This window comes from Bos grunniens, chromosome 5 (assembly GCF_055505025.1).
Source record: "Bos grunniens cultivar Pamir isolate PY7600 chromosome 5, Bosgru_T2T1.0, whole genome shotgun sequence".
Classification (NCBI taxonomy): domain Eukaryota; kingdom Metazoa; phylum Chordata; class Mammalia; order Artiodactyla; family Bovidae; genus Bos; species Bos grunniens.
In genome coordinates, this window is record NC_141169.1 from 42,270,583 (window position 1) to 42,288,669 (window position 18,087).

Below are 18,087 nucleotides of genomic sequence, written 5' to 3' on the forward strand. Positions count from 1 at the left end.
CTTCCCACAATTTTGCATGAAATTTGTGAAAATTTGTACAAAGTTCTGCCCATACTTCACTTTGGAGTCTAAAAAGTAACAGGTTAAGAAAATGAAAGGATTATAAGGATTGAATTAAATTTGACTAAACATTTTTTAAAAGAAAAGAGAAAAAGAAAAAATGAGGGTGGAATAGTAGGAATATCGTACTTCATATCTTGGGAAAATTATTGTGCTATATTCTTTGTCAATGCTATATACATTTTTTTTAATCAGCATTTATTAAAGCCTTGCTTTAGATGTTAGTGTTAACTAACTTTAGATGATAGTAAGATGCTTTAGAGGTTAGTGAATAAAGAAAGACACAGTCATTCTCAACATATGCTTGTGCCTAATTTGGTTATAAGGTAAAACATGCAACTAATTCCTATCAAAGCCAGAATAAATGCCTCAAGAAAGGCAAGAAATGCTATAGCAATATTCAAAATGAGAAAAAAATATTGTAGAACAGTGTGTATTTTTACCTGGGTCTTCAAAGTTAGAATTTTATCAATTGTCATAAATTGGATGTTTTGCAAATGTCTAAGTAGATCAGGAATGCCACAGATCCAAATAAGCATGAGTTTTTTTGTTTCTTTAGTTTTTGGATATTTTCTAAGCAGAGCTGTCCTATCCACTGTCCTAATACATGAATCTGAAGAAAGTAAATGTTTATTAGACTCATCTCTATTAATATTATGTTATTGGTACATACTGAAAATAATAGCATTCATCCCCTAGGTCCTTAACTATTGCTAAGATGTTCTTTTCATTAAAGTTCTTTGAATTACTTTTTAAAATTCTCTAGTGCTTTGGGTCTGCCATTTCCTTAATTTCCACCTAAGAAGATCATCTCCTCTTTTTGAATAAATACATAGTACTAACATTAGGTTAAATTTCAGTCTTTTAGTGCTTCCTGAAAACAGAAAAAGAAGTACCTTGTTTCTATACAACTCTCATTTCTTTTTGTCAGAGATATTCTGAAATTATAAATAATATTATATATCCACTCAGTGTTTGTTTACTACTTCAATCACAATATAGTCTATTCAAGTATCATGTTACTTAATCCTTTAAATGTAAATGTGGCTTAATAAAGTAGTTATGAATCATAGTTTTAAATGAAATATACATTAAAATCCTAAATTTGGTTGTTCACAGGAACAATAGCATGACTAATTAGATTAATTAGATTGTGCAGAGAATTAAATATAGATACTGTTGCATCTGTCTTTTAAGTATGAACAGTACCTATTGATCATGCTTTGCATAAATCATATTAAATAGAATATTTTAAATGATTAAAGTTCAAAGGGATTATAAACTTTAGTACTTACAGCTGCACAGCAGTTTAAAGCCAGGGTCAGAATTCACCAAATCTTTGGATACAAATCCTCTGTATTCACTGCCTCTTATTTAGGATTAGTAAAATAGTCACATTAAAAACGTCTACCTCTGATTGAAAAATAAAAAAGCTACTATTTTATCTTAAATATTTTCTCAGAGAAAATGAATATATTTTTCTCTTAATAAAATAAAAAGCTTCTCTAGCACAGTCCCAAATTTATAGGGAATAACAAACTATTATTCTTTTATAGTTTGCATTCACTTTAAAAAATTTCTGTATTCTTCAACTGTTTTTCTTAGAAGAGATTGAGACACGAAATCTCATCTTTTAGAAGTGCCAACATTTAATTCATGTTTTCTTTGATGGTATTTCCATTAATCCCTTTAATGATATAGTTTTTGTATTTTAAAAATAATATTGATTTTGGATCATCTAATGATCTCCTGAGATAATTGGTGGATTCCAAGGCATTTTGAGCAAGGGCTGATCATCTCTAGGCTATTACTATTAACACAATGTAATGCCATGTATTAGTCACTGTTCTACACATATTACATGTTTCTAATTTTTGTATATGACAACCCATAAAGTTGTTGTTAGTATCCCTATTTTATAGATGATAAAACTCGAAGAGGTTGCAATCATTCCATTGATAAATTTTGGAGCCAGCATTTGAACTTAGTCATGTCTGACTCTAAAGTCACTTTGTCCTGCTTATTACCAGCAGCAGGAGACATGTTTCTGAAAAATTACTACTCTCCTGCCTGCCCTTGAAAGTGAGTATTGCCAGTTAAGGTTGTTTGCTCGGTATGCTGAAACTGTACTAATATCAAGCTACTGTTTGGAAGCAGAAGTCCTTATAATGCTTGGAATACAGGGCAATCCAAGTCAATTTTAGCATAAAGGTTAGCACAGATACTTGGCTATCATTTATGTTAATGTGAAAGAAGTTATATTCTTGTATAAAAGTGAAATTCATTTAAACTGTGTTCATATCACTTTCAAAATAGAATATGTTCTCTATTCTTTCCTATTCTTCTAAAATCCATTTCTTTATAAAATATAAATTAATCTCTCAAAAATATGCTGTTAGTTTTAAATTGGACTTCTTGAAAAAGTATAAAATAAACAAATCTTAATTTTCATGATGCATTATGGTATAAAAATTATTATTTACCCTTTAGGTTGTCAAAAGAGGAGATTATCTTATGCATCAGAGCAGACTGTGTTATGTTTTAGGTAGCTCAGCAGAATGGACAAAATACTTAAATAATACCAGTAATCTAATATAATGATAAATAAAACAAAGTTGACTTTTAAGAAGTTTGCATTCTTCTTAGTTTGGGAGTACTTTGATTATTACACTAACAGTATTCTTATTACTGCTTGGAAATAAACACTATCCCTCCTCTTAAAGGGTGTGCACATGTCTCCTGTAGTACCTAGAAGCATCTTTTCTTAGAAACGTAATTTCAGTTAAGTATATATTTTCAGTTGAATATTTCTTCTTTTTTGCTGCATATTTATTTTAAGAATATTGTGAAAGACATGTATTGAGGACTCAAACCTGGTTCTTGCTGTTCAAGAAAAAAGTCTGATGATATGATTGGTCCTCAAATGTACATTTATATGAATTATTAATAGCTAGATTTTATGGCTTTCAGATTGCTAACTTATTACTATGGCAACACAGCAGTATTTAGCTGTACCTTATTCTTAAACTTATCATACTTTAAATACATGAGTATTGCTATAAAATTTTGATCAGTATTGTTCACTATTAAATTCTAGATGGCTATTCCTGGTGGCTGACATGGTAAAGAATCTACCTCCAATGCAGGAGACCCAGGTTCGATCCCTGGGTCAGGAAGATTCCTTGGTGAAGGGAATGATAACCCACTCCAGTAATCTTACCTGGAGAATTCCATGGACAGAGGAGCCTGGAGGGCTACATTCCATGGGGTTGCAAAGAGTAGGATATTGACTGAGCAACTAACACATGTGAAATATTTAACATTTTTGGTGATCATTCTAGAGACTTCAAGCTCAGACCTAACATTTCTCAATGTTTCTTTTTTCATTCTACTTTGTCTTCTTTAAAGAGAAAAATAAGGAATGATATAAAAATGAGTATAAACCTTAATAAATGTCAATCAGTTCAGTTCAGTCATTCAGTCGTGTCCGACTCTTTGTGACTCCATGGACTATGGCATGCCAAGCTTCCCTGTCCATCACCAACTCCCAGAGCTTGCTCAAACTCACGTCCATTGAGTCGGTGATGCCTACCAACTATCTCATCCTCTGTCATCCCCTTCTCTTTCTGCCTTCAGTCTTTCCCACATCAGGGTCTTTTCCAATGAGTCAGTGTCCAAACAACTACAGCTTCAGAATCAGTCCTTCCAATGACTATTCAGGACTGATTTCTTCAGTGCAAGGGATACTCAAGAGTCTTCTCCAACACCACAGTTCAAAAGCATCACTTCTTCAGCCCTCAGCTTTCTTTATGGTCCAACTCTCACGTCCATTCATGACTACTGGAAAAACCATAGCTTTGACTAGATGGATCCTTGTCGGCAAAGTAATGTCTCTGCCTTTTAATATGCTGTCTAGGTTGGTCATAGCTTTTCTTCCAAGGAGCAAATATCTTTTAATTTCATGGCTGCAGTCACCATCTGCAGTGATTTTGGAGCCCAAGAAAATAAAGTCTCTTACTGTTTCCATTGTTTCCCTATCTGCCATGAAGTGATGGGATCAGATGTCATAATCTTAATTTTTTGAATGTTGAGTTTTAAGTTAGCTTTTTCACTCTCCTCTTTGACTTTCATCAAGAGGCTCTTTAGTTCCTCTTCACTTTATGCCGTAAGGGTGATGTCATCTGCATATATGAAGTTTTTGGTATTTCTCCCAGCAATCTTGATTCCAGCTTGTGCTTTACCCAGCCCAGCATTTTGCGTGATATACTCTGCATATAAGTTAAATAAGCAGGGTGACAATATACAGCCTTGATGTACTCCTTTCCCAATTTGGAATCAGTCTGTTTTTCCATGTCCAGTTCTAACTGTTGCTTCTTGACCTGCATACAGATTTCTCAGGAGGCAGGTGAGGTGGTCTGGTATTCCCATCTCTTGAAGAATTTCCCACAGTTTGTTGTGATCCACACAGTCAAAGGCTTTGGCCAGTCAATAAAGCAGAAGTAGATGCTTTTCTGGAATTCTCTTGCTTTTTCTATGATCCAACTGATGTTGGCAATTTGATCTCTGATTCCTCTACCATTTCTAAATCCAACTTGAACATCTGGAAGTTCATGGTTCAGGTACTGTTGAAGCCTGGCTAGGAGAATTTTGAGCATTACTTTGCTAGCGTGTGAATAAATGTCAATACATTTCCCCAAAAGTCATGTATTGTCAAATATTTAATATAGGAAAGTAGAGAGTATAATACAAATTTTAAAAGTACCCTGAAACATTTGTAATGTAACTATAAAAAGCCATAATCCCTGGATGTGGATTTTATCTCTAATAATTCTACTTTTAATTTACTATTATAATTAGCAGTTTTAAATATAGATGTATTCCAAGTAATTTCATATAACAAAGGAAATTTTGATAATTGCTTAATTCATGATAATAATTTAAATTATATTGGTAGTAGCACTCCTACATGGTGCTAGTGGTAAAGAACCCGCCTGCCAATGCAGGAGAGATAAGAGACTCGAGTTCAATTCCTTGGTTGGGAAGATCCCCTGGAAGAGGACATGGCAATCCACTCCAGTGTTCTTGCCTGGAGAATCCCATGCACAAAGCAGCCTAGCAGGCTATAGTCCATGGGGTCGCACAAAGTGGAACACGACTGTAGCAACTTAGCACAGCACAGAACATGATACCTATAGATTTATTCCAAAATCTTTCCCACAAGAAGTAGAGTTAATTCTTGATTTTACTTAGGGAAAGTAAATTGAAACTAGATAGTATTTCCTTTTTGATATCTACTAATTATATCTATTTCTTTTGTTGTTTGTACAAGGTATATTGCCTGATATACTTTTGTTGGCCCAGAGCATGCAAGCTAATAACTTTCTGATATGGTAATTGACCTACCTGAAATATTTAGAAGTTAGTCTGAATAAGTCTATATATCTAGAAAAAAAAGTTTAGTAAAGAGGATTTTAAGTGCTTATCAATTATGTATAATTGTCATAGAACTAGAGAAACTTGAGCTAGATTTAAAATCTTAAATTCCAAGCCTTTGAAAAGGAAAAAGGATCATATACAAACTAATCATATAGATAGTTGGATATACACTCAACATCATCCCAAATGTCCTTGATATGCCTTTCCAGAGAATTCAGTTGTAACTTTATCTTTATAACAGTATTTTCAAATAATTATATTTATATAATCTATTAGAGTATTCTTAGGTGCTGGGTACCTCAATAAAAGCATATAGAATATGTTATTTTTATCATTTCATATGAGTATAAAACAATTGAGAGAAAATGGAACTTTAATATTTGTCGGGTCCTTAATGAATATATCAGAGAAGGCAATGGCACCCCACTCCAGTACTCTTGCCTGGAAAATCCCATGGACAGAAGAGCCTGGTAGGCTGCAGTCCATGGGGTTGTGAAGGGTCGGACACTACTGAGCGACTTCACTTTCACTTTTCACTTTCATGCATTGGAGAAGGAAATGGCAATCCACTCCAGTGTTCTTGCCTGGAGAATCCCAGGGACAGGGGAGCCTGGTGGGCTGCCGTCTATGGGGTTGCACAGAGTCGGACACGACTGAAGTGACTTAGTAGTAGTAGTAATGAATATATACTTTTATGAAATATTTCGTATAATTTCATCAATATTTCCTTCATATAAACGTGCAAAATAGAAATTTTGATATTTTAGTAAAAATAAATCAAATAACAAATTATTTATTTAAATTTCATCCTGATTGAATTTTTTAAATTTAGTAAAAGAATGTTTTCTTTCTTGTTTTGTTTTTACTTTTTAAAAATTTTGAGAATGCATGTTCATCATATTGTTAGGCTTATAAATGCAATAAGAAATTAAACATTGCAAAAATAGAACTTAATTCTAATTAGAAGTTCTTATGAGATATATTTCCATATCTGTACATCAAAGAGAACTGACAGATTTCTGAAGTCATAAAGAAATCACAAATAATATTAAATTAACCTTTTAAAGAAGTTAAAAAGTTTTACTTCTCCAAATTTCTCCTACAAAGAAAATATTTGACAGCCTTATGAAACCTTTGTGTGTTTAGTCTCTCAATTATGTCTGGCTGTTTTGCAACCTCATAGACTGTTGCCCACCAGGCCCCTTTGTCCATGGGATTTCCCAGGCAAGAATATGGGAGTGGGTTTCCTTCTCCATACACAACCTTTGAGGTTCCATCTATTGCTACAATGAACTAAGTGGTTCTCCAGTTACTAAAAGAAATATTTCTAGGTAAATTTGAGATACTTTCTTATATGTTTAACAAGATATACTCTCTAAAAATCTAGAGGATTAGATATTTATTATTTTTTAATGATGTTGAAAATTTTAAAAATTACCTTTGGAATAACCATATAACTTTTAACTGGCTATATAGAAATTCTTTTGTATCTGTTTTCTTCTTTTTTAAATTGAAGTATAGTTGATTTACAGTGTTATGTTACTTTCTGATTCAGTTACACATATGTATATTTGACACATATATATATTTGATTCAGTTACATTTGTATAAAGTGATTCAGTTACATATATATTTTCATATTCTTTTATAAGTTGACATATAGCTAATTTACAATGTTTTGTTAATACTGCTGAACAATGAAGTATTTCAGATATGTATATATATATTCTTTTTAGTATTCTTTTCCATTATGGTTTAGCATAGAATATTGAATATAGTTCCCTGTGCTATACAGTCTTGTTTGTTCAGTCACTAAGTCATGTCTGACGCTTTGTGACCCAATGAACTGCATCACTCTAAGCTTCACTGTCCTTTGCTATCTCTTGGAGTTTGCTCAAACTCATGTCCATTGAATCAGTGATGCAATCCAACCATCTCATTTTCTGTCGTCCCTTTCTCCTCCTGTCCTCAGTCTTTCCCAGCATCAGGGTCTTTTCCAATGAGTTGGCTCTTCATATCAGGTGGCCACAGTGTTGGAGCTTCAGCTTCAATGTCAGTCCTTCCAACAAATGTTCAGGATTGATTTCCTTTAGGATTGACTGGTCTGACCTCCTTGCAGACCAAGTGAATCTCAAGAGTTTTCTCCAGCACCACAATTCAAAAGCATCAGTTCTTTGGTGCTCAGCCTTCTTTATGGTCCAACTCTCACATCTATACATTATTACTGGAAAAAACATAGCTTTGACTAGATGGACTTTTGTTGGCAAAGTGGTGTCTCTGCTTTTTAATATGCTGTCTATACTTGTCATGACTTCTTTTCCAAGAGCAAGCATCTTTTAATTTCATGGCTGCTGTCACCGTCTGCAGTAATTTTGGAGCCCAAGAAAATAAAATCTGTCACTGTTTTCACTTTTTCCCTATCTATTTGCCATGAAATGATAGGACTATATGCCATGATTTTCATTTTTTGAATGTTGAGTTTTAAGCCAGTTCTTTTCACACTCTTCTTTCCCTCTCAGCAAGAGGCTCTTTAGTTCCTCTCACTTTCAGCCATTAGAGTGGTGTCATCTGCATATCTGAGGCTGTTCTCCTAGCAATCTTGATTCCAGCTGTGAGTCATCCAGCCCAGCATTTCACATGATGTACTATGCATGTAAATTAAATAAGCAGGGTGACAATATACAGGTTTGATGTACTCCTTTCCCAATATTGACTCAGTTCATTATTCCAACAGTCCAGTTCTCACTGTTGCTTCTTGGCCTGCATACAGGTTTCTCAGGAGACCAGGTAAGTTGATTTGGTATTTCCATATCTTTAAGAATTTTCCATAGTTTGTTATGATTCACACAGTCAAAGGCTATTTATCCATTCTGTATATAAAAGCTTACATCTGCTAGCCCCAGCCTCGCAATCAATCCCTCCCCAAAACTCCTCTCTTGGCAACCTTAAATCTCTTCTCCATTTCCCTGAATCTGTTTCTGTTTCATAGAGGGGTTCATTTGTGTCATATTTTAGATTCCACATATAAATGACATCATATGGTATCTGTCTTTCTATTTCTGCTTTACTTCACTTAGTGTGATAATCTCTAGTTACATCTATGTTGCTGCAATAGGCATTATTTCATTCTTTTTTATGGTTGAGTAGTACTCCATTGTATTGATATATATGTACCATATCTTCATTATCCATTCATTGGTAGATGGACATTTATGTTGTCTCCATGTCTCGGCTATTGTAAATAGTGCTACTATGAACATAGGGTGTATGTTTCTTTTGTAATTGTAGTTTTGTCCAGATATATGCCCAGGAATGGGATTGCTGGATCATATGGTAATTCTATTTTTAGTTTTCTGAGGAACCTCCATACTGTTTTCCACAGTGACCATACCAATTTACATTCCTACAATCAGTGTAAGAGCGTTCCCTTTTCTCCATATCCTTTCCAGTATTTGTTATTTGTAGACTTTTTAATGACTGGTATAAGGTGGTACCTCATCATAATTTTGATTGTGCCCTTCTAATAATTACTGATTTTGAGCATCTTTTCATGTGCCTATTGGCCATCTATATATCTTCATTGGAGAAATGTCTGTTTAGGTCCTCTGGCCATTTTTGGATGGATTTTATTTTGTTTTGTTTTTGAGTTGAATGAGCACTAGGCCATTTGTGTATGACCTAAATCAAATTCCTTATGATTATACAGTGGAAGTGACAAGCAGATTCAAGTGATTAGATCTGATAGACAGAGTGCCTGAAGAACTATGGATTGAGGTTCATGACATTGTACAAAGGACAGTGATCAAGACCATCCCCAAGAAAAAGAAATGCAAAAAGGCAAAATGGTTGTCAGAGGAGGCCTTACAAATAGCTATGAAAAGAAGAGAAGCTAAAGGCAGAGGAGAAAAGGAAAGATACACCCATTTGAATTCAGAGTATCAAGGAGAGATAAGAAAGTCTTCCTCAGTGATCAGTGCAAAGAAATAGAGGAAAATAATAGAATGGGAGAGACTAGAGGTCTCTTTAAGAAAATTAGAGATACCAAGGGAACATTTCATGAAAGATCTTCATGACCAAGATAACCATGATGGTGTGATCACTCAAGTAGAACCAGACATCCTGGAATGTGAAGTCAAGTGGGCCTTAGGAAGCATCACTACAAACAAATCTGGTGAGGTGTTGGAATTCCAGCTGAGCTATTTCAAACCCTAAAAGATGATGCCATGAAAGTGCTGCACTCAATATGCCAACAAATTTGGAAAACTCAGCAGTGGCCACAGGACTGGAAAAGGTCAGTTTTCATTCCAATCCCAAAAAAAGGCAATGCCAAAGAATGTTCAAACTACCACACAATTGTACTCATCTCACATGCTAGCAAAGTAATGCTCAAAATTCTCCAAGCCATGCTTCAACAGTACCTGAACCGTGAACTTCCAGATGTTCAAGCTGGATTTAGAAAAGGCAGAGGGACCAGAGATCAAATTTCCAACACCCATTGGGTCATCAAAAAAGCAAGAGTTCCAAAAAAAATCTGCTTTATTGACTACACCAAAGACTTTGACTTTGTGGATCACAACAAAATGTGGAAAATTCTTTGAAAGATGGGAATACCAGACCACCTGACCTGGCTTCTGAGAAATCTGTATGCTTGTCAAGGAGCAACAGTTAGAACCAGATATGGAACAACAGACTGGCTCCAAACTGAAAAAAAAGTACATCAAGATTGTATATTGTCACCCTGCTTATTTAACTTATATGCAGAGTACATCATGCGAAGTGCTGGGCTGGATAAATCACAAGCTGGAATGAAGATTGCCGGGGGAAATATCAATAACCTAAGATATGCAGATGACACCACCCTTATTGCAGAAAGTGAAGAAGAACTAAGAGCCTCTTAATAAAAGTGAAAGAGGAGAGTGAAAAAGTTGGCTTACAACTCGACATTCAGAAAACTAAGATAATGGCATCTGGTCCCATCACTTCACAGCAAATAGATAGGGAAACAATGGAAGCAATGAGAGACTATTTTTGTAGGCTCCAAAGTCACTACAGATAGTGACTGCAGCCATGAAATTAAAAGATACTTGCTCCTTGGAAGAAAAGCCATGATCAAACTAGACAGAATATTAAAAAGCAGCTTTACTTTGCCAACAAAAGCCTTTCTAGTCAAAGCTGTGGCCTTTCCTGTAGTCATATATGTATGTGAGTGTTGGACTATAAAGAAAGCTGCGTGCTGAAGAATTGGTGCTTTGAATTGTGGTGTTGGAGAAGACTCTTAAGAGTCCCTTGAACTGCAAGGAGATCCAACCAGTCAATCCTAAAGAAAATCAGTCCTGAATAGTCATTAAAGGACAGATGTTGAAGCTGAAACTCTAATACTTTGGCCACCTGATGTGAAAAACTTACTTGTTGGAAAAGACCATGATGCTGGGAAAGTTTGAAGGCAGGAAGAGAAGGGGATGACAGAGGATGAGGTGGTTGGATGGCATCACTGACTCTATGGACATGAGTTTGAGTAAACTCCAGGTGTTGATGATGGACAGGGACGCCTGGTGTGCTGCAGTCTATGGGGTCACAAAGTATTGGACATGACTGAGGTACTGAACTGTTTTATTTTGTTTTTGAGTTGAATGAGCAGTTTGTATATTTTGGAAATTAAGCCCTTGTCAGTTGCATCATTTGGAAATATTTTCTCCCATTTCTTTTGCTGTGCAAAAGCTTATAAGTTTGACTAAGTGCAGTTTGTTTATTTTTGTTTTTATTTCTATTACCTCGGGAAATTGACCTAAGAAAACATTAGTACAATTTATGTCAAAGGGTGTTTTTACCTATGTTATCTTTTAGGAGTTTTATGGTGTAATGTCTTATATTTAAGCCTTTAAGCCTTTTTGAGAGTTTTTTTCATGTGTATAGTGAGAAGTTATATCTTCATTGATTTACCTGTGACTGTCCAATTTTCACAACACTGCTTGCTAAAAAGATAGTCTCTTTTTCAGTATTTGTTCTTGCCTCCTTTGTTGAAGATAAATTGACCATAAGTGTGTGGTGTATTCTTTTCCAGTAAAGGTTGTGACAAGATATTTAATATAGTTCCCTGTGCTATCCTGCTTAATAGTTAAATAGTATATAACCTTACTGTTTTTCAATTTTATATACATTAGATTTTATGTTCTAATTTCAAACTCCTAATGCATCCCTCCCCTTCCTCTTCCACCTTTGGTAACCATCAGTTTGTTTTCAAATGAACTTTCAACTTTCAATTGAACTTTTCTGTCACAAACCAGAAACAGACTCAGACACAGAAAACAAACTTAAGTTCTTTTTAAAAATATTGCCTTTTTAATGAACTTTTTTGTCTCCATAATGGTTTATTGAATGCCTACTATGTGTCTGTCATACTGTACTAAGTTGCTTCATGTGAGAGTGTTAATCACCCAATCCTGTCCAACTCTTTGTAGCATTGACCCAATATACTGTAGCCTGCTAGGTTCCTCTGTCCATAGAATTCTCCAGATAAAAATACTGGAGTAAGTAGCCATTCCTTTCTCCAGGGGGTCTTCTTGACCTAAGGATAAAACCCGGGTCTCCTGCATTGCAGGCAGATTCTTCACTGTCTGTCCTCTGGCTATATTGCTTTATAAAAACCCACTCCTTCATTTTATCCTCATAACAAATTCAATAAGTAAGTTACTTTACAAATGATGTAAGTGTAGCTCAGGATTTGGGTCACATTGCTAGTAAATGGCCAAATCGGGATTCTAGTCTAGAACTCTCTCTCCAAAACCCATTATCACATCCATGTCTCTATACTGTATTCCCTGAAATGTAGATAGAAAATGGTACTTCATCAAATATTGCTGGTTAATCAGATCTTATAGTGGAATCCCGTAGAAAAACCTTTGAAATGAATGTTCAGATGTATTTTAATCATTGTAGTCTCAGTTATGTATGGTCATGGCTGTTCTGTGGATTGAATTTATTTGGGTTTTATACTGAGGATATCTGTGCCTCTGATTTACATTAAATTGGAACAGACATTGCTTTGTAAGTTAGCAAAAGTACCGACTCTTAATATTTCCTTGTATTTCTTCTTAGACTCAGGGTACCAACTGAAAAATTGTTCCTTGGCCCTGAGGGCCACTGTATATTTTATGCTACTGTTGTTATTATGAAAAAATATCACATTATATAAATGCTTAAAATGATGGAAATAAGTAACATTGTGTTCTAATTCTGTTTTTTTTTTTTTAATATGGCTAAACTGGAGAGGGAAGATAAAGCAGAGACCAGAAAGAGAAGACATAGGGAATACAAGAAGTGAAAATGTTAGTCACTCAGTTGTGTCTAAATCTTTGCAACCCCATGGACTGTAGCCTGCCAGTCTCCGCTGTCCATGGAATCCCCCAGACCAGAATACTGGAGTGGTTAACCCAAGGTAGAAGAAAAGTGACTAGAAATGATGCAGCCCTTGGGAAAAACATTTGATCAGTTCCTCAAAAAATTAAACACAGTTAACATATGCACCACTCCAAGATGTATGCCCACTGTTCATAATAGCCAAAGAGTGAAAACAACACTCTTTACAACACTCTTTAACAACCTGAGTGTTGTTAACACTCAGATTAACAACATGTGGCGTATCTATACAGTGGAATTTAATTCAGACATAGAAAAGAATGAAATACAGCAACCTTCTACAACAAGGAATAACCTGAAGACTTTAGGCTGAGAGAGAGAAGACTACGTATTGTGTGATTCCATGCATGTGAAATCTCTAGAATACACAAATCCACAGAGACAGAAAGTAGATTATTGATTGCCAGGGAGGAAGGAAGAACCAGGAGTATCTGCTGAGTTTCTTTTTGGGATAAAGGAAATGTTTTAGAATTAGATAGTGGTAATATTTACATGAGCTTGTAAATATACTAAAAATCATTGAATTTTACACTTTAACAGTACAAATTTTATAATGTGAATATATCTCAATTTAAAAGATATTACTAGAGATTCCTTATCAGAGAAGGTAATGGCAACCCACTCCAGTACTCTTGCCTGGAAAATCCCATACGGAGGAGCCTGGTAGGCTGCAGTCCATGGGGTCGCTAAGAGTCGGACATGACTAAGCGACTACACTTTCACTTTTCACTTTCATGCATTGGAGAAGAAAATGGCAACCCACTCCAGGACTCTTGCCTGGAGAATCCTAGGGACAGAGGAACCTAGTGGGCTGCCGTCTATGGGGTCACACAGAGTTGAACATGACTGAAGCGACTTAGCAGCAGCAGCAGCAGCAGCAGAGATTCCTTATATTGCAAAGACTCCATTGAGAATCTTATTATATAAATGCATACATGTATAATTGAAATATAAATTCTTTTTATTTTCAAGTATTAGTTAAATCTTTTATAACCTCATGGTATCTATCCTTAAACTCAATCATTTTAATGGTATAGGAATGTGGGTAGATAATTGGTCTACAAAACACATTTTGTATTTCAAACCTTTTATTCTGTCTCTTTGTACACTAAAATCTTTGATTCTTTCTCTCTTTCTTTGTACACGTACACACCTTATTATTAAGTAAGTTGCAGTAAATAAATCTTCATGCATAACTTCTTTAGTGTATGCAGTTGACCCTTGAGCAATACAGAAGTTAGAGGAGCTGACCCCCCGAGCATTTGAAAATCCATGTATAATTTATAACTAGTTAACAAGGCAATGGCAAGCCACTCCAGTACTCTTGCCTAGAAAATCCCGTGGATGGAGAAGCCTGGTGGGCTGCATTCCATGGGGTCGCTAGGAGTCAGTCATGACCGAGCGACTTCACTTTCACTTTTCACTTTCACGCAATGGAGAAGGAAATGGCAACCCACTCTAGTGTTCTTGCCTGGAGAATCCCAGGGATGGCAGAGCCTGGTGGGCTGCTGTCTATGGGGTCACACAGAGTCAGACACAACTGAAGCGACTTAGCAGCAGCAGCACAGATAATGAAGTACTGTAATATTTCCTATAAAAAATTTATGTATTTTTAAAAGCTGATATAATATTATCTGGACATACTTTTATTGGTTTTTGTACTGTCCCTCATACATAGAGGGCAAGAAGAGACCAGGAAAAGGCAGACCACTCTAGACTGGTGGGTGGCAGATTTAATAAGCAAGGGAAGTTACATCTGAGGCTTGTGATGGGCAGCTTCAAGATGAGTAGATCTCTAATTCCATTTATCAGAATCATAAAAATTTGTATGGACTTTAATGTAGTTCAGTCATGTATACCATCCAGATGTTCTCAACACCACATTGCTCTCTCAGGCGGTCCCTTTTAAAATTCTTGGTGGCTGTGGGAACTGTGGGTTGAACATAGGCCAGGGGAGAGGGTCAGGAGCATCAGATTGCCTGAGTCCGACTCACTGGACAACTGACAGTGAAGTCCTCTTGATAATGTCCAACAACTTTCTACACTGAAATGTTACCAATTGATACAATATTATTCTTTATGATAACTTATTTTTCTCAGTCCAGCATCATACATTGCATTTTAGTTGCTATGTTGCCCTAGTTTCTTTAAACCTGAATAAATTCCTCAGCATTTTTTTTATGACATTGATATTTGTAATGAGTGCAGAACTATTGTTGGTTATTCTTAAAGTCCCTCAGTTTGGGTTAATCAGATAGTTTCTTCATGATGTTTTTGTTTGAAAAAATATGAATTCATGGTGATACTCTAAATCAAATTAAACACTATAGTGTTTTGGTTTTTTTTTTTTTTTGCTTTTCCTCCCTCATTTCATATTTATATTTTCCTTCTTCCACAATGAGAACCCTACCTTGTGACATTATTAAAATTTACTTACTTGGTCTTTCCTACAACATAGTTTCAGAATTTCTACACCTGCAGCAATAAGAAATATGAACAGTTAGTTTCAAAGTTGCTTTGTGGTTCTTTTGGTTTTCAACTGAAATTATGTAGCCAAATTTGAAAGTTACTTGGATCAGTCTCTCTTCCCCTTTCAATGTGGTTATGTTGTTCATTTGATATACTTACAGTTTATTTGTTTCTGTTTCTATTCAATTTTAGGGTTTCTTCCTTCATCTTTATTAATTAAAATAATAACATTTAGCATGAGTCTAAGAGTTAAAATACATAGGGAAGATATTTAGAGAGGTCTCTCCCTTCCTTATCTATTCTGCTTTGTTCCTCCCATCTTCTATAGATAAGCGATTTCATTAGTTTCTGGTTTACTGTATTTCCTTTTGTAAATATCAGCAGATAAACTTACGTTTTCTTACTTTGCTTTCATTTTACATGAAAGTAGTACATTGCACATTGGTGGGTCTATCAAATGGAGATGGTTTTGTCCCCTGGAGGATATTTGAAAACTTTTTTTTTTGTCTCTGCCACAGTGGATGCTACTAACATCTAGTCATGTAGTGGGTAGAGACCAAATGTGCTGTTAAACATCCTATAATACACAAGACCTCAGTAACAAAGAATTATCTGGTTTAACATAGCCATGATACCACTGTTGAGAAATTCTGCTATACATCTAATTTGTACTTTGCTTTTCAACTTAATATATTATGGAAATCACTCTATATCAATTAATAGAGACCTTCCACATCCAGTTTTATAGCTGCATGGTACAGGTACCATTGTTTATTTAATCAGTCTCCTTTGTATGTGCATTTAGGTTTTCTCAATATTTTGCAATTTCAAATAATGCTGTAATGGATAACTTTATATACTTTTTTGTTCTTGGTGGTACACTTTTGAAAGTATATTTTTAGAATAAAGTCCTAGAAGTGGATCAAACACCAGATGATATATTGGTTTGCCAAATCCTCTCCAAAGGGTTGTACCATTTTGTATTTTCATGATTGTAAGAAAGTACCTGTCTCTCCATAGACTTGCCGATTGAGTGAATTGTCAAGTTTTTGAACTTCTACCAATCTGATAAATAAGAAACTAAGTATATTGTTAATTTGCATTTCTCTTATTTTGAATATCTTTTAAAAGTTTTGTTTGTTCATATTGTCAAAGCCTCAAATTTTATAATTTTTAACTCAAATAGTTTTAGATGAAATACAGAAGCAACATTTATAAAATATAACAGAACACATGGAAACTTACAATACCGTGTGTAAAATAGATAGCCAATGGGAATTTGCTGTATGACCCAGGGAGCTCAAACAGGGGCTCTGTGACAATCTAGAAGGCTGGGATGGGAGGGAGATGGGAGGGAGGTTAGAGAGGGAGGAGATATGGGTGTACCTATGGATGATTCTTGTTGATGTTTGACAGAAAATAACAAAACTCTGTAAAGCAATTATCCTTCAATTAAAAAGTAAATAAAGTGGCAAATAATAATAATATATCTTATAGTACTATCCTACAGGTATGTCTTTATATGATATAGACATAAATCTTTTTTGGATGGAATAATCAAAATGTTCTGGGCAACTGTTACCCACGTTTTTCACTAATTGAATCAGATCCCCTAAACAGAATCCTTGTCCTCTTGGAAAGGACTTGCCTTTTCAAAGTATTTTGAAAAATTAAATTCAGAGTATAAAACTTAAAAAAATATATGTATAACAGAACAAGTATGTATTTCTGTGCTGAAAATATCCAAGTATTTCTTATAGAAACTTTTCTTGTGGCATGTCTCAATATGTTTTTTTACATGAATAAAACAACATATTGTCCTGACACATCTGAGAGAGAATACTTATCACCAGATAATAAATATAATCCTAGAAATAGAGTATTTAAAGACTCCTCTAGAGTTTTCAGGCTACTAGGATATCACAATAAGTAAGCTAAACTGATTTTGTCTCGGATTCTTGTGTTTTACAGGCCATACATGTCTCTTGGAAGTCTTCGAGATCAAGTAATTTATCCAGATTCAGTGGATGACATGCATGACAAAGGCTATACAGACCATGATCTAGATTGTATTCTACACAGTGTTCATCTCTATCATATAGTTCAAAGAGAAGGAGGTAAAGTCTATAATTCATGGCTTTTTTTCATGTATTTAACATAACTTTAAAAAAATTAAGTTGGGTTTAATTTTGATGTATGCTGTTGTTGGAACATAAGCACATAAGCAAAGATGGAATTTATAGCTTTTGTTGCTTTTCCATTGTTAACTTGCTCTTTTCTGTTTGTGCTATATTTCGTTCAGCAAACTAAGCTTTTTCCTAAGTCCACAGCTAGCATTTGAAGATTTTTTTTCATATTTGGATGAACATGTGTTCCTGAAGCCATAGTCAATCTAAATGTATGTAAGGTTCATGACAGAAATATTCTCCTGTTAATCCCTCGGCTTACATTAAATATAATAATTTGAGAAGTAGGTATCACAGAACCTTTTTATTTTCAGACCAACAGTCTTACCAATACATTATTTTTTTCTCTACAGCAACACATAGAGAATTAGATAAAACACAGAAACTTCTGTTTGGTAGTTTTTCAGCATAAAACATACTTTGAAAAAGTAAGAATAAGAGTTATACATATCAGCTCAAGAAAGAATCACTTTCAGAACACAGAAATAACTTGATAACATATAATTTGATAGCCTAGAAA

The 18,087-nt window shown here is 34.8% G+C and overlaps 1 protein-coding gene across 3 annotated transcripts in view; it reads left to right on the forward strand.

The window, feature by feature from the left end:
• ABCD2 (ATP binding cassette subfamily D member 2) overlaps positions 1 to 18,087 on the forward strand; it is an 87,805-nt gene that overhangs the window by 35,764 nt on the left and 33,954 nt on the right. For all 3 annotated transcript variants that reach the window (XR_015163768.1, XM_086399924.1, XM_086399925.1), the window contains one exon: positions 17,353 to 17,498. Coding sequence is in view for 2 of the 3 variants with exons in the window: in XM_086399924.1 (XP_086256050.1) it covers positions 17,353 to 17,498 (146 nt within the window). In the remaining variant the exon portion in view is untranslated. The remainder of the gene's footprint in view (positions 1 to 17,352; positions 17,499 to 18,087) is intronic.